Genomic DNA, 20,425 nt, shown 5'->3' on the forward strand with positions numbered 1-20,425 from the left:
TATAGTTTGAACTGATATATAAAACTAACAACACCAAAGACATTCTATTTGTACTAGTAAAAGAATGCCACCAGATGAAGCCCACTGAAGTCCAATACACCCATAGTGTATCTTGTTTTAACAACATTGCTTTGAAAGTTTGGAAGTCCTATTAACTCAAAATATCTATGCCACAGAAGTGTTCTGGTCAGGGTGTGACTTTGTCCAGTTACCCAGCCACTTCTTTTTTTTTTATTTTATTTTATTTTTTTTTTTATCACATCTAAATATGCAAGTGTGAATGGCAAAGTTAACCAGGAAAAAAATAAAAAAAATCACAGCAAAACTTGCCACGGTTGCATGTATTTGGTTTATATAATTTGTTACTCTAGACCAGTGTTTCTCAATCGCCCCCGTTGCCCTGCATATTTTAAAGGCAACCCCACATTAACACAACTGAATGAAATAAAGGGCTTGTTATCAGGCTGCAAAGAATGTGATGAGGAAGTTCAATAATCTGACGCAGGTGCTTTGGAGGAGGATCATGTCTAAAACAAGCAGGGCAGGGGGGCCTGAGGACCAGAACTGAGAAACACTGCTCTAGACACAAATAGCACCTCGGCTAACCCTGAATTATTGACTGATTAAAAACAACTAAGCTCACTTCAAACTTTTTGTTTTATAAAAGATAGTTTTTAAAAAAAGTAAAATGAAAAAGAGAGAGAGAGATGTTTAGAAATGTTACAAAGAGAGTTTTTTCAAACTGTGCAAAGCTAAAACACAGGTAATTAAATCTCAGCAGCATCAGTAGTCACTGCAGGCCACATTTCAGGTTCTTTGTAATATTGTATAAAGGAAGTCAAGTTTAGTCAATAATCTGAAATTAAATTCTTGTTGAAACTGCCAATTTTACTCTAATTGTGATGATGTGATTCAGCTGCACAGTATGAGGAGAACTCTGAAAGGCAATAAGTGGCTAAGGCTCTTAGTATACCCAATGGTTGCAAACTAAAACCTGCTCATGATAAGTAACCAAAGAGGATGCTGAAACTATCTCCTGGTTAGTTGTATTATAACTCCTAATGACCAACAATATTTAGAGGCTGAAAAACAGCTCCACAGTTAAATTAAACCTCATGAAAAATGTTTTTTTCTCAAAGAGGCTGCTCTAAATACCCAATATTTGTAATGGTTCACAGAATAACGTCATGCACAAAAACTAAGGGATCAGTAACAGAGAAACATGCTTGCCTTGGGTGCTTTAAACAGTTGTATTCTTGTTGTAACAGAGAACTAGAGAAGTGTTAAAGTGCAAATAGTAATGATTTAAATGGGATGCAGTTTTCCATTCCCTTTGTCAAAAACAATTTTACAGAAGAAAAAATCAAGAAATTAACATGTATAAATCTGTTATGATTAAGATTAAAATGATTCACAGAAGCTTATATAACTTTTTTAAATAGACAAAACTATCCTTAGGTTTATTCCCTTTCATACGTGACCTGCTGCTTTAAATTATTCTATATGTTAATAACACTTTAAACTATCATCATATATTCACTAAATTAATCTATTTGCACTGAGAACTGTTGTCTTTTGTTTCAAGTTCTGATTTCCTCATAATCAAGCAAATAGTTCTAACATACCATTTTATCTCATTTTCACTTCACTTTTTCTCTTTCATACTTTTATATAAATCCTCGTAATATGTTTAATATTCATAATGGTGAGGAGTGTTATAAATCTGTATATATGTGCATTTTGTCCTCACTGAATGATACTTTTTTTTACAAAGAAGAAATCAGTTCAACTTGAGGCAGTTTGGTTGTTTGATATGTGAGGTAACGATTGTTAAATGTGGACATTAATGTAGTAAATGAATAGAAATACTGCAACATGAAGTAAAGATGCTGTAGGTGCCTTTGAACTGAGGAGTTGTGACAAAGTCATGGCTGTAAAAACTCCTAAATATCTGTTTATTTTCTATTGTGTTTTTGCTGTTTTTTTTTTGTTTGTTTTTTTTTTTTTGCTAAAGCTATGTTTTAACTTGTGTATTTCCACAATATTCACACAAGTCAAGTGTTCAAGTTTTCTTTTAAAATTACCACCATTTTAACCAATGTTCCTTGCTCCTTTCAAATAACAGGTAATTTCAAGGTCTACATCTGATGGGTTTTTGCAAAGTGTCAGTTTTTGACATCAGATCTGTTTTTGGGGCTCCTCTTGGCAGAATAATGTGACTGCCAGACCATCATGCTGCTGCTGCTGATGCTGGACAGGACAGGGTAAAAGGAAATATATGTTTTTGGTTTTATTACATGTAACAAGTACCAGCATTGGGAGTATATGTATACGCCACAGGGTGTCTGGTGAACTGGCCGGTTTAAAATGTCAGTCGACTTTGCTTAATTGTTGCAGCTGCATCAGAGAATGTTTACTCTGATACCAATGATCTCCATTTGACGTTGTTTATTAGTAGCAAATGTCAGTCGATTAACTCCAAAATACCAAGTCTGGCTATATGTGTTTTGGATGTATTTTATTTAAACCTAGAAATTGCGGCAATAATTCATATTGGTTCATTTTTACATACAGAAAATTATTATAATGCATACCGAAATTAAAGATGTTTTTTTTTTGTTGTTCTTTTCTCTACAATGCTCTACAATGATATATTGATTCAGGGATCAACAATCCAAGAGCAGCAATGTACAGAAGAAATATTGACATAAATGCCCGAATCACTTGTGAGACGATTCAAGCATTAATGTCAAGATGTCCATACATAGGACTTTAATCATTATGCAAGTTGTGGAAATACTTTGTTTTAGATTTATGTATAAAATAATGCTTACACAATGTTTGTTTGTTGTATGCTAATGGAAATTTCCGTTTCTTTCAGTGTTTCTATACATTGTATAAAATATTTCAAGCGAAGTGTACAAGATATGTTGCTTGATAATCTATCTGTTCTAATTACAAACACGACATTGTCCCCCGCTGTCAAATGACTACAAGACTTTTCACTATTGATCATACCCAGAAACCTCCAAACTTTATTTTAGTGTCTTTCACCACTTCAAAAGCAAAGCATCCCACTTGACTGAAAAGATAAAATGATGAATAAATCAACTGATGATCTTGTTAACTGATCTCACAGAACAACGGGGGGTGTTTATGTGTTTATGGTGCCCTATTTCCTTTAATTGTTCTTGCAAACTTTTGCTGCACTGTAGAAATGTAATGTCATGGGGAAATATAGGATTTTCAAGACATCAGATCAGCTCTGAAGTGGGTTACATGCAAATACAATGATTGATGTTGAAATGGAAACAAATGGATGAATTGATGGATGGGTTGCTAGAAGGGAGGTCAGCATACTGTTCAGAAATAGGCATTTCATTTCATTTTTCTTGTCTACTTTTATACTTTCTCTGATTGCCTGTCAAATATGAGAAAGCTTTGCGTTTCCTAGGAAGACCAAAGCATCCTGTCAGCGCTTGCCTTGGAAACTTCATGGAGTGAAGTAACTGGATAGGTATTTAGTGAAGCAATACATCCACTGAAGGCTCCTCCTTGCTACTGGCACATTGAGGATTATACTTAATATTTTCTGACAGCTTTCTCCCCATAAAAGGTGTCTGAGGAAAAGAAGACTTATTTTATGTGTCGCGCTATTTTACATAGGTTGTTCTGCTGTGATGTTTTTTTACTGGAAGTAAAATCTGTTGAAATATTGAGTTCAATCATTCTTCCTCCTATGAAATGTTATTTAATCATTTGAATTTTGGTCATGTTTTAAGTGCATGCATGATTTAAAAATCCATCATAAACAGCTTCTTTTCTGATAAGTGCAGCCAGCCCCTCTGTAAATACACCCATGACACCTTTAATGCATTTCCAATGGCGCTGCTGCAGTATGAAAGTGTCTGCCACATCTGCTGAGGATACACTTTCTATTTTCTCCTCCCTCACAAGCAATTCAACAGCCTCCATCTTTTTCTTTTTTTTTTTTTTTTTTTTTTATTTCTTACTCCCATTTCCCACTTTAGCTCATCATATTTCAACAGCCACTGGAGGGGTGAGGCTACTGATTTTTACATCTGATAGCAAAGCCCCCATCGTTCATCGTCACTGTGCTCCCTGTCTCTCACTTCAGCGGCCCCCTAATTTAATTTTGGAGCAGAAGTAAGAGCGAGTGAAGCATGAGTACTGAGGTATTAATACTGCTTCCTCTGGAAATCACGATGATTAACTGCTCCTGCGGTTTTGCTTTCCAATATTCGCTGAGCGAGAATCCCACTGAGCGCGTGGACATTTAGTTACATCTGTGGATCATATCAAACATACTTCCTCATGCCCTGAAAGTTCATGTGCTGCCCACTCATTAAGTTCTCTAAGAAAGTTTTTTCCCCGTCATTTTAAAACCTTGCGTTAGCATAACCCAGATAAAGACAGTTATCTGAACAGAGTAGTTTTTGCTTTGTATTTATGTATTTTTTAAAATATTTTTATTATATTTTTGGTAAGTATTAACTTTACATACAAACCTCTGAAAACAAAAGGCCACTGTGAAAGAGTTTTGGTCCTAATGACTAAACTGTGGACTCTAATGCATTTTTGTTGCCATCTGCTAGAATAAAATGAAAGAAAACCACATGTAACACAGTGTGTAGTAGGTCCTTTGATTTTATAGTTTTATAGTTTTCCTTTTTTCTATTTAAAAGCTACAGTAACTTGATATATAGACCCGTTTTCTGTAACAAAAATAAATTCTGTTTTATATCCGACAGATTTTACAGCAAATCTTGTGCATTTTTTTTCTCTTTCAACACGTTAGTTTGCTGCACAAAACCCTCTCCTCTAAACTTTTTCACTTACTTTTAAGTTAAGACAAAAAATTGTTGTCCTTTGTTGCTGGCAAATTCATTTTAATTCTTGGTCCACTTAATTGGATTTTCCTGCTTGGTACAATCCCCCATGCTGCTGATAATTGATTGTATGATGTGGTCCGAATCTCAATTCAAAGCTGGAAAGTTGAGTCTCAATTTTTGTGAATGTAAAAAAAAAAAAATGTTTTGTGGAAATAAACAGTAGGAACCAAGGGGTTTTGTTTCTTAAGATGTCTGTTTATAAGTAAAATACAACCATTTTTTCTAAAAAAAAAAAAAAAAAAGTGTTAATTTCAGTCCTATTTTCATTTAACTTTTGTTTCAGACTGATTCTTGTGTTGAAAAGGTGCAACAGGTACCGTTGGTTTACTGACTTTTTGTTCACCATCTCTATTTTTTGGAACATAAGAAAAAAGGCCTGTGTTTTTGGTACCTGGTGTGGTTCTGGCATGGGGCATTGGATCTTCGAGATGAAATGCAGCACACACTGTGCTGTTGTCTTGTTATATGCTGTTGTCTTGTTGCATGTTTTAACTTCTGTTGCAAACCAAATTGGCAGCCGGGGACATTAAAGGGTTTTAAATCAAATATTATAATAGCCAAAGCAAAAAAAAAAAAAAAAAAAAAAATATATATATATATATATATATATATATATATATATATATATATATATATATATATATATTCAATGTAAATGTACACAGATTCACTCAGGTTTCAGTGCAATAATGTGACAGGGTAATAAAGTTTCTGAACCCTGTATCACTATAATCCTTCATTAACTAACTATACAGTTAAACCCAACCTTAACCTTATGAGTTATCTTCAGTTTTGTTAATGTTGAAGTTGTTCCTTTAGTTGTTTATAGTCTGTCATATTTTAAGGTAGTTTTAGTTAAGCTGCAAAAGCACTTGGAGATCACACACCTTCACCAAGCAGCTCATTTTCACCCATATTTCCAGCCAGTGCTATTGTCCTACATTCATGATATGTAGCTATACACTGTTAGATTCCTAAATACACTGATCATGAATCCACAGTGTCTCAGCAAAAATTGTGGTGTTTCTTTACATGTTTATATCTTAATTTGTTCTCCTGCAGCGATGCAAATTCCAAAGATCCATTTTTTTTGTCAGGATCCAGATCGGTCTACATTGTGTAAAACCTGTATTTTTTTGTCCAAGCCCCGTGAACGCTTACTCTGGAGTTATGTGCAAATGGTCCTATCTCGCAACCATAAGGAATCCTTCAACAGATCCCTGGATCCAATTGGTGGCCTGGATCCCTCCAAAGATGTAAAGAATCAAATGTAGACTAAAACCGATTTACAAAAAAAAAAAAAAAATCATAAAAATCTGTCTAATATATATTTCTTTGCATAAAGCTGCTAGTAAACAAACAGAAAAACAAATAGAAGGCAGAGCTATAATAATGCAAACACTATTGATACTAAAGCAGCTTTGGATAGGTGGCTGAGTGTTGTATGTCCTGGTCAGAGGTTATTATGTGTCTGCTAAATAAACATTCACTCATTTGTGATGCTGGTTTACACTTTTGATGCACTTTTATACAATTTGTTTTCTGTTGTTTTTCTAAACTGATCCACCAACTGTGTTAAAAAAATAAATAAATAAACGCATATGTATGTACATATATTTCCTTAAGGGAAACAGTCAATTTTCAATGTTTCCCTGTTTCAACACACTTTCAGCTCATTTACAGACCGAAAAAAAATTAAAGAAGAATAGTGGATCACTTAAAAAAAATTCCTGCATTTGTTTGAAACTCTGGATGTTTAAAAAGCTTCAAGTTAATTTTCTGTCCCCAATGCCTCACGCTTAACTCATCTCCTTGACATGCTTTGGACATCAGATCCTCTGATTTTCATCCTTCATCAGATTTTATGGACTTATGAGTTGTGTACACTTCAAAAATCCGTAGCGATGCCAGCACCACTGCTGGAAAAGATTTAACATCAAAAGGATTTTAGTGTAGCCTAAATTTGCCCATATCTGTGTGGACACAGTGGATAATCTGCACTCTTTGGTTAAAAGAGTTATGAATAGTAAGCAGCTGCCTCAGATGTCCAATAAGCCCATTTGGTGTCAAATACCTGATAACAAATCCAGTCACCACTGTGATGATAAATATCTTTGTTCAGTTGTTGATGTGGGGTAGAACAACATGGATGCAGAATTAAGACCTTAAAACGTGTTGTAGTCAAACACCACATTCCCAGGATGTCATTATGAGCAGGTTTCACTGATCCATGCTGACTACGCAGAAATTGATAGAAGTTACCACAGTTGGCCTTTACATCATCACATTATATTAAGATAGAATTATATTCAATGTCCAAATAATTACAAAGATAACTTTGTTGCAATTTCTCTGTTGCCTGTTGTTTCACTTCAGGTTTTAACAAGAGATTTGTCTTTAGCATATTGGCCAGATTATAACTCTAAAGCAGACTGGACTGTTTCAGAAACTAGTCAAATGATGGGCAGTTAAGTCTTCGCGAACACTGATGGTTTTAAGTGGGGTTTTATACCCCTTCTTATTCATGAGTAATTTATTACTGACATTTGGTGTGCTTTGAGTGTTGAAAACCTTTCTCTTAAAGCACCCAATTTGGTAACAAAACAGTCTCAGGATGCATAATAAGCTTGGGAAAAATTCCATGAAGTTTTTAGCACTGTTCTTTTTTTCTTGTGTATTTAAACACCTCACCATGATGTGTTTGTAACTTATCTTAGCAGTTTTATTAACACATTTTTTAATGCAGAACTATCCCAGAATACAAAGTTTTTAATAAAAAGAAAAAAAAAAAAAAACTTAAACTACTGAGACAAGAAAAGAACTGTCAAAGCAATAATCTGGAGCTTGAACCTGTTTGAGAGGCAGGTGTAACCCTGATGAGCTTTTCCTGTTACTGTTTATTTGGTGCAGCAGATGTGTCACTTCAGGCATGACAGAATATTTAGTATAATGGAGCTTTATAGCATTGATGGAAAGTCCCATTTATGCTCACTTTATGTATATGTTTCAAACATCACAGCCCATGTATTCCCCATGTGTGCTTGACACTGGAATGGTTGTTAGGAATACATTCACTAGGGGGCAGAGTGGAGTTCAGGGTTCACTTCTTAGTAGACTATGTAGGTACAGCAAATATGGTGACTGTTCCTAAGGAGTTGTCAGTCCCTATGATAAGGTTGGGTTACATACCAGATATATGTGTGGTTCCTTCCACATTAACTTGCCATGTCATCAGAAAATGTTCCTTCTTTTCTGTTCCTTTTGCTGCCCCAACACTGCCACTGCAATTTTTATTGGCACTGTTCCATTTGTGGCATTTAGGTGCACATCTGCAAGTTCTCTGATAGCGTACTGAGATGTGCATGACATGAATTCAGGATATGAGGACAGACAGAGGATTTTGTCCATAGTTATACCCTGGGTAATAAAAATTTAAGCCAAAGCGATTTTGACCTCCCCATATTTTTTTTTCCCCCCCACAAGCCAAATAAAAAGTATCTGCACTGAATAATGTAGGTCAGGGGTGCCCAAAGTTGATCCTCGAGGGCCGCTGTGCTGCAGGTTTCCAATGTATTCCAGTTCCAACACACCTGGCTTCCATTAAATGGATCCAACATCCAATGAAGTTCTGCACAATGAGTGATTAGTTTGAGTCAGGTGTTTTGGAACTGCGAAACGTGGAAAACATGGAGGATTGTGGCCCTCGAGGACCGGCACCCATAATGTAGGTAATCCGTCAGTTGTTCATGGCCCATCCCAGAATCGGTTTAGTGTTGGATTTTGTTCATTACCTTTATTTCAGCACCTTCATAATTAAGAGTGCAAACACGCCAACTCTGGCTGATTAAGTGAAACCTCTTTCGCTCCAACTTCTCAGCTTTCAGCTCAGCCATCCATTCTTTGGATGGCGCGACGCAGCGAAGTGACTTCGTCTCCATCCTCAGGGAGTTCGGTAACCACTACGTCCAGGAGGCAGTGTACGGCTTTCAGGAGTCCTGCAACATCTGGTACCCCAACAAACAGGTTCAGAGACAACTGTGGCTGGAATACCAGGACATCAGCAAAGGTAGGAGACACAAGCCTTCCGCATGAAAACTTCCCATAACTCTTTTAAAATGTTCTGTGATATCAGCTTTAAATATTTTTGGTTTAAACTGTTGTTACTCTCAAATTTTGCACGGAGAATGATGGATATGAAAAACAGAATGAAAGAAAATATCATTCTGTGTGTGTGTATGTGGTATTTTTCACATGCTGGGCCTTTTGTAAATAACTGTACTCATTTATTTATGGCATTGATCAAAAGATTTAAGCCACCGATCATTTTCCCATATTTTACCAAGCAGCCACGATTTCTTGTAACTTTTCAAATTGTGAGCAATACTTCTCCTCACTTTCCAAAGGTCTTTTAAAATGTATTTCTTTCAACACAGGCTGCTTTCTCATTCAGGTTTGACCAGTGCTTGTACCAAAGTATGTTCAGTATTTTTACAAGCCCTTTTTCTATCTTAGTGTTGTGTCTACACATAACTGACATCTTAGCAAAGAACTTGGTGTCTTGGACATATATGAGGGAGTGAAGGATAGTTCAACATCTTTCTACAACACCATATAAGCTGTACACAACAAAGCTGTTGAAATGATCTGTTAACAACAGGTGCAGTCTGTCGGTATTGAATATTTTGTTTAATATGGCGCTATAAGCACATTTAATGATATTAGTTATATAAATTTAGCATAACTTATATTTTGCACAACATTGATCACTTTATATATTGTTCAAACTTTTTGTTTCTTTTTTTTCCTTTACATTTGACACTTTTGTATGATAATATATAGAACTTCACCAATCCTCACAGAGTGGTAAGTGCCACAAAACTATGTGAACCTCGAATGATTTCAAATACAAATAAGGCTGCTTGTCTCATTTTAAAATAGACAAGTTGTTTTCAAGTTGTCTGTGCAATTTCATGTGTCCAGTTAAACTAAATGTAAGTCTTCAAGATTATGTGTAGGTGACAGTTACACGGTGAGGCAGTTGTTTAATTCCATAGGATCTAATCATGTTTGCTCTTTTAGCCAGTTGTTATCTATACTACATGAAGTTTACGTCACATGTGAAAGTATAATGTGACAATGCGTTTCTTGAAAGGTATCACTTAATGCTGAAATCAGAATTAACTCTATGTGAAGCAGTTACACTGAACTGTTCAGTGCTTCAGGCTTTACCACAATCAAGCAATCATAAAGCCAAGGCCACGGCTTTTTGATTAACTCCCAGTGCCGGCTCACGCTGGCCTTCATACCTGTGCTTGTTTTCTCTCTGAGTCACAGCAGAGATAAGTAATAGTCCATCTCCCATAGCCGTTTCACCTCACTGGCTCCAAAATGACCACTGTCAATTTTGCTGTTTGTCCCAACTACTTTTGTTCCTTTCTTTTTCCATAGACACACTTGCTGTGTTTCACTGTTCATTTAGAGTTACTTGTTACTTCTGTCAACATCAGATGACAGAGTTTTCTCACTTGTAAGAAACGCATTACTCTTCATTTTCAGACCTATCTGATACACCAGTTGGAAAAAATGTTAAAACGTTTCAAAGAAATCCAAAAAATTGCCATACTGTCTTTTCTTAAACTCGTCTTAGAGGCTTTTAGATTATTCTTTAAATGAGGGCAATTTTCTTCAGATTGATGTCAGTGAACCTGCACCTTCCATAAACTGTGGATGGAAGCTACAATGAAAGCATCACTGTGTTTACTGTTCATACATGTGCTTTGGCCTTGAACATGTTCTTACCTTCAGAGCACAGTAAGTAAATGTTGCTGTAAGAGTCCGTTTCCAACTTTGAACTGAGTAGCAGATGAGGGTCCCAGAACTTCAGAGACCATTGATGTGTTTTGAAATGAGGATCAAGACCTACCTTTTTAGGTCTAGCTTATAACTAGCTCTTATTTTCCATTTCTTTACTTGTAAACTAATATGATTCTAGTTTTTATTTATTTCCTTACTTATTTATTTATTTTAAAACATATATCTGTTTATGTAAACTTTTTAATTCTGCTTTTATTGTTAATCTATTTTCATCAAGTTTAATTCTAGTTTGTATATTTTTACGCATTTTGGAGTTATATACTGTTATTAAATGGATCTTTTATTTTTATTTATTGTTTCACACTGATGCTTTCCTCTGGGGGTCCTCTACATTGGCAGTTATGCCTACTCTGACTGTGTGGTTGTTGTCATGGTAACAATCCATGCTGGGTAGTCAGGGATCTGTACTGCATCCTTGTGGTTGTGCTGTGGACCCATTCTGCCCTGATCCCAGGTTCCCATCGTGACCAACTCTTTGTCTCTTGACTTGGATGGACCCCTAGGTATTGTTTTCTCACCTGGTACCCGAAGCAGTTTCTTCTTCTTTTGTGCATGAAAAGTGCTTTATAAATAAAGTTTAATTTGATTCAGTTTGACAAACTGTTCTGCAAACCTTACTTGCTTACTGGTCCAACAGAGGGAAATAAAAACACCAGTGGACTTGTTGTTCATGCATCTGTTGTGGTTATAGCTTTGAACTGAGTAGCATGTATGAACATGAGAAAAACACGAGAGAAACATAAAGACAAAATAAAAAAAATCTCTTTTCTAGATCAGAGGATCTGCTTCGAGCCTTTGCTTCAGTCACTTCTTCAGTAAAAACTCAGCAGATGAATGAAAATCATCTTAAGCTGCAAACTGACATGTACTACTGTGCTCCACCTTCATTCATTAGACTTTGAACTGCCGCTTCATTACATGCATAATGTAACATAAGTCTCTTTTTCTTCAACCAGTGAAAATTTTAGACTTAAAATGATGAGGTTGACCTGTTTCAGGTCAACCTCAGTCAATGCAGAAACTTGTCCTTTGTAGAAACTAACTCAACCTTTGTACTAAATAAAAATAGATTTTCCTCACAGAGCCAACAGCATAAAGTAAAGAATCCTCTTATGTTTTGATGTGCTCATATCTCATCTTTTCTGTTTGATTGTATATTTTGACATTTGGTCAAATAACGCTGGCAGTCCATAGCCCCAGCTTTTACCCATTCAGCAACAGAAACCATTACTTTGGGAGATTGCAAAAAAACTTTACAACTAAGTTTACCATTTCAACTTAGAAATGTTCTTCCTCTGCCAGCTTATGAAATACTGGACTAAAGTTAGAATTTATGTATGTCTTCACAGACGTCTTTTGTTTTGGGGAGAAAAATGCAAGGCGAGTTTATATGCGTCAAACATTTAATGTGCAAGACTATTTAAGGTGCTGCACATAAATGTCACAAAAATTACAGTTTGTTGAGAAGAAGGATTGAAAATGACATAAAGTAATATCATGAGATTCAAAAGATTATATTAAAGCAAAATTAAAAGGTTGTGCAAAGGTCACAATAAAATCATCTTAGTTTTGTAAAAATAATTAAATCAAAATTAACAGTGTAGATAAGTTAAAAGATAGCACAAAGATTTTATTGTAAGGCATGTAAGAAAACAAATGTTTTTAACCTGGATCTAAAAGTTTTTATATTGATAAATCTTTAATGTCCTTTGACAGTTTGTTCCATAGCGTAGCAGCTAAATGCTCCATCTCCATGTTTGGCCTGGGCTAACTGACCCTAAGTCCTTAGATGTAAGAGTCCTGATCAATTTGTTGTCTCTAAAAAATATCACAGATGGATTTGGGTCCTAAATTTCTTTGTGATAAGTAAATGATTGGTTTTAGAATTTGAGACTGACTGTAAAACAGAACAAAAATGTTAAAACTGGTGTAAAATGTTCAGATTTTGTGGTCCTGGTTAAAACTCCAGCAGCAGATCCAGTTAAAAGACAATTACAGTGATTCAGTCTACTGGGGATAAACACATGGATGAGTTTCTCCTAAACTTTTTGGGAAACAAACCATTTAATCATAATCATGTTTTTTAGCTGGTAAAAACATGAGTTGAGCCTGTTGTCACCATAACAACGCTATGTGTGGGTAGTCTACCTGTGTCCAGTCAGTAAGCAGGCTATTCTTATTCCTGTTGTCAAGCTGAGCAAAGGAAAAAAAAAAGACTTTGACCTCCTTTTATTCATTTATTTTTCTGAACTTGCTTTTTACACTCTGGCTCCAAATTTATGATGAATGAAAGATGTGGAATCGACTGCTGTTCCTGAAAAAGAAAAACGCCTCTGCTGCTCCAAACACAAGTGCTTATAGAATTTATATGGCAAAGATATTGTGAAGAAGCCTTGCCATGTGTTTCATGTGTTACTCTTGTGGTTGCACACCAGTTTGCCAGCTCTGCAAAGTCAGAACATGCACGCATAAAGTGCCATAACATGCATGATACTCTGACACTTTAAGGACAAAAGCCTCTGGCAGAAGTATTTAAAAGATAGAAATGGAAGATCTAGCCCTCATATCTCTCTTGGATTACAATGTTTGAAGAAACTAAATATGCAGTTCTTTAGAGGTGACATTTCGGCCAGTTCATTAGTCAACATTTTACTTTAATTGCAAAGAATTAGCAAGATTCTGTCTTAGTTCACTGAGGGATTTAACATGGAGAGATTACTTTACAGCTTTTATCATGTACTAACACAGTTTAATGCAGTGGTTCTCAAACTGGGGAGAGAAAATAGGAAGGAGGATGTCAACCCCTGTTTGACCAGGTAACGGTCAAGTAATAGTATTGATTAGTGATCAGTAATGATGAGACCACAGTGTTTTGCATGTCAATATATGATCATTTAATGTTATGAAGTATGAAGCCAAACAACTTACAACATCACTTGATGACTTTTCATCCAGAATACAAAGAAAATCATGATGGTTACCTCACACATAAACTCCCCAATTATGATAGATAGAGTTGTTTTACTAAAGCAGCATCTGTCTCTTTGAAATCTCTGCTCACCTGAAATAATTTGCAGAGATTCCTTGTTTAAAACATTTCACACCAAAGCAGAAGAATAGATCATAATACTGACACCTATTTAACTATAGTTAACGAATACAGCCACTAAATTAATAAATAATTTCTTGGAATCTTCATGTGACATTACTGTTGTTGGTAAAAAAAAAAAAAAAAAAGCAAATGTTTGGGAACCACTGGGTTATTGCGTTTATTTTCTTTGAAATCATTGCTTCATTGACCTTCTTCCTTTAAAGAGGAAATGTTTGTTTCTTTAAATGTCCGGTTCAGTTTAGAACAGGAAGTGATTTCACCACTCACATACAGACTCTGAGACTCGGTAGTTTCCTCAACCATTAAAGTGAATTGAATCAAACTGATTCAATAAATGACGTCCAGCCTCAGTTAGTTTTATCAGTAATGTATTTGAGATGTTCCCATGTTGAAGCTGATTTAAGTGGCCCTCCCATATTGTGTGTTGATGTTCAGTCAGGAACACCGGTGCTACTAGTATAAACAGTAAGTATGAATCCCTGCAGACATTGTTACATGAAACTGCACAAACCTGAACAAATGATACAAGTGAAGCAGCATGGGACAAGTTGGCTAGTCAGAAAAAACAGCCAATATAAATATAAATCTACTGAGCCACAATTGTTGAGTTTCAACAATTATGATCTATGCAGCAAAGTCAAACATAGTTTAAATTCAAGTCTATTTGCATTTTTTGTTCCATATATTATTGCTCAAATCACCATTATTTTATTAACTTAATCATGTCAATACATCTTATGATAGTTCATAATTAGCGAATTCCCATCACTTTCTGCAGCTATCATTCCCTGTGTTAAGACGTCAATAAAACATTTGATTTGATCCATGCGGAACTAAAATTGTGATTGTTTGAACTGTGCTTCTCCTCTCTGGCAGTGAGAAGTGGGGAAACTGCTTCCACTTCAGCAACCCAGGACCATCCATTTCTAGGAAAAGAAATTGATTCCATTGGCAAAAATGTGAAATCAGGGTCATCTTTCTTAATCTCTTCCTGGCTTCTTGAAAACATCCTGCCCTTTTGCTGGGAGTAATGAGCTCACCAGAGAGTTTGATGATCCATGTCCTCACCCTTTGCTCCAAATACAAGATGTGCCTGACTGCAGCTTCCCTCCATATTCAGGGAGAAGCCAGGCTGATCATTTTCTATTTCTTTGCCGATCCTACCACAGCTGCTACCAGTTGTTTTTAGATTTAGTTATGTATGTGTCAAATATTTGTGTCAAACACATCTAAAGAAAAGATTTAGCATGTCAGATCCTTCCTAAAATGAATTCGGAGCGCGTCGGGGAAGAAACAGTGGCATCCTGTTGGAAACAGCAGTGTGAGGTTTAAATCATTTCAAATTTTGTGAAGAATATATATTTCTCACACAATCAAATATTGTGACTGCATCTTTAAATAGTAAATACATGCAAGTTTGCACAAGAAGAGCTAATCCTGCTGAATACATTTTTTTTAAGACCTTAAAACAAATGAAAGGGTTCTCCAGCATAGCGGTGGTGAATTTCAACAGACCACCCAGACCTCAGATGCTGAAACAATCTCACCTTGTTCACTGTGGTCTGTAAAGTTAAGTGAAGGCTTACATCGGTTGTTTCCTAATGACCCAAGAACCTGAAAATGACACACTGTGTATGTACACATACACATGATCGGACTTCCATTACTTTATCGGTGATGTTTGTGTAGACACAGCTATAGCTCATTAACCCGCATGGTCAGCCAGTGTGTTTGCTTCTGTGTGCGAGTTCGGTCATGATGCCTTGTCTGGGTGATTAATAGCACTTTCTTTCCTGCACTGGGTTTTTGATGTAAGTTTCCTATTGTCAGACATGACCTCAATTACCACACCAGAGATCAGACATGCACAGCATGAAAGCAACTGCCGCTCTGGTCATGTTGCGACCATTTATTACATCAAGAAATGCATTTGATTTGAAAGTTATTTCAGCTAGAAGCAGTTTCTGGGAGGAAGTTCAGTTAATAGAAAATGCTTGGACTTCTTACTAGCTGGAACTGGTTTATTCAGGGACTTATTCTTTTCCTAGAAATTGTCTTATCTTGCGACTACCAGATATTTGCCCAGTTCTAGGCGTGTTTCTTTTTAAAATTCTTACAGCAACTGGATCAGCCTCTACACATTTATTACATACCAATTCATGTTACTGTGCAGCTTTAAAACTTCATTTTCCTTTTTGATAAACTCATAGTGAATTGCTACCTGTTCTTTACAGCGAGACACACAAGAGATGACTAAAGCTGTTCATCTGACCAGTTATTGGTAATTCTAATGTAAATGTAAAATATATCTTTAAACTTCATACAAAATTTCTTTGCAGAGGCGGAATTTAAAACCAAAGCAAGCGCAGAATCCAGTAACAACTTGAACATGAACAAGGGAGAAGGAAAAACTTGGGGATGAACTAAGTTTGTAAATTTGCTAATTTAGGGTATCGTGGTTGTGACTTTCAGTGAGACCTCGGGGCCACACGCCTGCATGTTGTAGTTCTTTCCAACTCCGGCACACCTGATTCAGATTAACTGAACCGCTCCTCCAGTTCTTTACAAGCTGTTCATTTGAGGCTTGTGTGTTAAAGTATGGACACCTGGAAAACCTGCAGGGTACTGGTCCTTAAGGACCGGGGACCTCAATTTATCAACCATGCATACACAGAAGTGGGCTTAATGTGTGTGTACCAGCATTCCCACACACGTTATCAGCTTGTATGTAGAAAATTGTATGAATTTAAGCACAAGTCTTTCCATGCATAAACTCAAAACCTTGTGTCAGAACAGGGAAACTACATTATTTTTGCAGGTGACACAGTGATCATATCACCCATGTTCTCATTCAGTTAAAATAATTACTCAGCAAGTAAAGTTTTAAACAGCAATAACTTGGACATGTAGCCTGATTGGTTTCTAAACTTACAAAGACACCTGTGACAGACAGGTGAGAACTGATCACCACCCACTTGATATTCACCAGATATTTCAAACCCTGAGCTTCGCTGTAAATACTGTCTCCTGTTGGGAGTTCTGCCTTCATTTGGCGTGTGTGTTGCAAAGTTTGTTTGTACAATGACCGATTTGTTTAACACAGAAAACCTGCAAGATGGTGGCCCTTCAGGACTGGAATCCTGAAGGGTCTATAAATTTAGACCTTTATAGTATCACTTTCATGATACTATATCATGAAGCGATCGAAGCTAACAGCTAATCAGAAAGAAAATAAGCTAATGGCCAACATAGGAGACACCTGTATAATTAAAATAAATGAGAATGAAATGTGACTGTATTTCAACAGGTACACATATTTACTTTCACTTGAATGCTAATGTTGTTTCATATGTGCCAAATATATAAACAAAATAAAAGGTTGACATGCAAGCTAACTTCTTGGCAGTTATGTAAACTGTCATCAACTGAATCTCTCCTGGTATACCAATGCATAGATTAATCCACCTTATATTGGCTGTTTGAGAACTACGGTAAAAATGTTGTAGTGCAGGATTTCAAACTTCAGTAATCAAGGCCATTGACAAACAAGCATCTCATAACAGAAATTGTAATCCTATCTGTAACTTTCAAACTGGATAATTGTAACAGCTCTTAAACAGACACTAAAGGCACTGTTCCTCGTTTATTTTAAATTGGGTGTGTTCAAGCAGAGAAACGTTGTTTTTTTAGAGGTTTCAGTAATGAGTAAACTGCTTTTCAAAAGGAAATTTTATATTTACTTAAAACACTCCTATGTAGAAAGTAGCACCACAGCCATCTAAACAGATGGATGTGAACACGATGAGCAGCTTTACAAAGCCCTGTCTCTCATTTATTGAGCAACCAGGAAATAGCTGATACCAAATTTTGCCTGAAAACAGCTTTAAAATAATGAGATACAATAGGGTTTTTTTCAGTGTCCCAGCAGCAATTAAACATGCTTTAAAATCTGAAGGTGACTTTGTAGAGCTTGATTAATTGCCATACATCAGAACAAATTAATATAATGAATGGTGATAGAGATTTTTAGACACAAACAAACTGTGTCTGCAGTAAACAGTCAACACTGCCACAGAGCATTAAAGTTTGTCCTATTTTTCTTCCCTTTCTCTTTCCAACTTTCTGTCTCAATTAAATCACAGTGATCTTCTTCCTCAAGCTCAGCGCCCTCCCCAACCGAGTCAGGTGTCAGCTCTTTACCGACCTCTGGTTTCTTGTTGCGTGCTGGTATGTGCTGTGGGTGTGATCACCCTGCCACAGGTCAGGTAAAAATAGGCACCTTATTTATTCTATTAGGCTTTGTCATTTTAACAAAGAAGAAGTCGACAAAGTCTCGCTTCAGGGAAAGACAGAGGAGTGCAGGTGGAGGGAGAAGACAGTGTTGAAGAAGAGCAGGAAAGACATGGGAAAAATTATTCACTACTGGCCGCAACCCGTGTGACCCCTTCCACCCACACACACTCACACACACACACACCTCTGATAAGCACCAGCTGCCCTGCCAGGTTACCAGCTGGGAATTACACAGCACTCACTGTTAATTCCTGACAATGTGTCTCCTATTGTACTCTTCTTTCTTTAATCGTGTGCTTCATCATATGTTATGTAGGACACGTTTGAGCTACGACTTCTTAGAGCATTAATGTACATGTCTGAGTTGTTAAAGCAGGTGGGTAAAATGCAGAGTAAAACGCGTTACACAAATTAAACTGTATGATGTAAGCTGACATGTTGCTAATATGGTGAATATCACGTTTTTAATGAACAAATGCAGAATACTTGCAGGATAGGCTGTAAATGTAGACAAAGATGACAGAATGAGTGCATTCATGGGAGCAGTTGTTTTTTTTTGTTTTTTTTTTATTCTGCTTAAAAGTCTCAGTAACTCATATCACCATCAATTTTCGGTTTCAACAGCGACAGAAACATTTGCCAGAGGTAATGGACTTTGTGTTTTTTACACTGAGCGGATTTAAAAGCTTGGGCTCTTTTATGTTTTGGCACAAGAAGTTGACATTTCTCCACTTTATCAGATCTATGATCCTGTTGGGTTATCCCAAACTGGGGAAACATCAGCAGTCTTTGCTACTCTGCTTTTATAACAGTAGTGTCCACAAGTATTGGAGGTTAAGCTTCATTTACAACTAAGCAGTACATTTATGGTCAGTGTGGTGTGTTTTCCCATTTCCTGTTTTTGTTGTCCAGTGTATTACTGTACGGTTAAACCAGAAATAAGAGTCAGAAAATGTGAAATGTGTTCTGGTGAAATGTCATCCAGCAAGCCTGAAGCCGTAGGCTATAAAGTCTGCTATAAATATTCTCCATGTTCAGGTCCAACTGTAGCTGTCCAAATGCTGGCTGCACTCGTCCACTTTTATTTTCAAATATTCTAATACAGGTACATTAGAGAGATGCCAAATTTCTAATCAACTTTCCATCACATATTAGTGCAAATATTTGCCCTCAGCATGGCTGCCTGCACAGCAGCTCTAAGTTTAGTGAAAGTGATGAGAGCTTTCTTGTTTTGCAGCAGTGCTGGTAACTTTGTAAAATTTTAATGAAACCCCACTGCTATCATTTGCAAATGTTTTAAACACTGGACTGATGTGAAAACACTGATTAAACATCAGCTAATTACTTGAAAATTACTGGGGGTTTTTTTCTTGTTAAAGATATAGTACACGGTCATTTTAAAATGTGACACCTGTGACACATTAAAATGTGACATTGACATGATTCCCCGCCGGATTTGAGTCGCCCTCAGGCTTGGCTTTGCTTTGTCATATTTTTTCAGTGGGTGACAGGTCTTGACTGTAGGCTATTTGAGCCACTAGACACTTATTCAAAGCCATGCTGTTGTAACATGTGCAGCATGATGTTTGGTATTGTCTTGCTGAAATACTGCAAGCAAGGTCTTCCCTGAAAAAGATTCAATATGGACGGCAGCTTGCTTTGCTCCAAAGCCTGTATATAATAATCGGCATTAATAATGCCTCAACAGATGTGCATTGCCACATTTGATAACACACCCCCTATCGTTACAGATGTTGTTGAACTGGGTGCTGATATCAAACAGATGCTCCCTTTCCACATTAGCCTGAAGTCTGCCGTGCCCGTGAGTTTCAAAAAGAATTTCAAATTGTTATTCATCACACTGCAGGACACTTTTCCACACCGCCTCAGTCCATCTCAAATGGGCAAAGTCCCTGAGAAAAAAAAGTCACATTTCATTTCTGATTTTGCCCTTTTGATTGCGGAGATATCGACAGTATTGCAGAACATTTGATCTTTGAACATGTGGATTCATGACACTATTATGTGCCAAGAATTAAAATGGACACTGAAATATATGAAAGGCTTTGCAACTTTTTGCAGCCTGCTTTTTATTTCCTTTTTCCACGGTGTCACACCTTTTTGGGAAGTGAGTAGTGTTTCATCAGTCCAGCATTTGGGTTTCACATATTTCACAAATATTTTGCCCACATGTAAAAATGGAGAATTTTTATTCGGCTTCAAAGCTGAGATA

General features: G+C 36.5%; 1 protein-coding gene across 1 annotated transcript in view; it reads left to right on the plus strand.

Annotated features, from left to right (window-relative positions):
• Positions 1 to 20,425, plus strand: part of astn1 (astrotactin 1) — a gene marked incomplete at both ends in the record, with an annotated part of 379,418 nt that overhangs the window by 220,246 nt on the left and 138,747 nt on the right. The window contains one exon of the mRNA XM_079244285.1: positions 8,791 to 8,979. Within this exon, the coding sequence (XP_079100411.1) occupies positions 8,791 to 8,979 (189 nt within the window). The remainder of the gene's footprint in view (positions 1 to 8,790; positions 8,980 to 20,425) is intronic.

Source organism: Telmatherina bonti (genome assembly GCF_933228915.1).
Source record: "Telmatherina bonti genome assembly, chromosome: 7".
In the NCBI taxonomy this organism is placed as follows: domain Eukaryota; kingdom Metazoa; phylum Chordata; class Actinopteri; order Atheriniformes; family Telmatherinidae; genus Telmatherina; species Telmatherina bonti.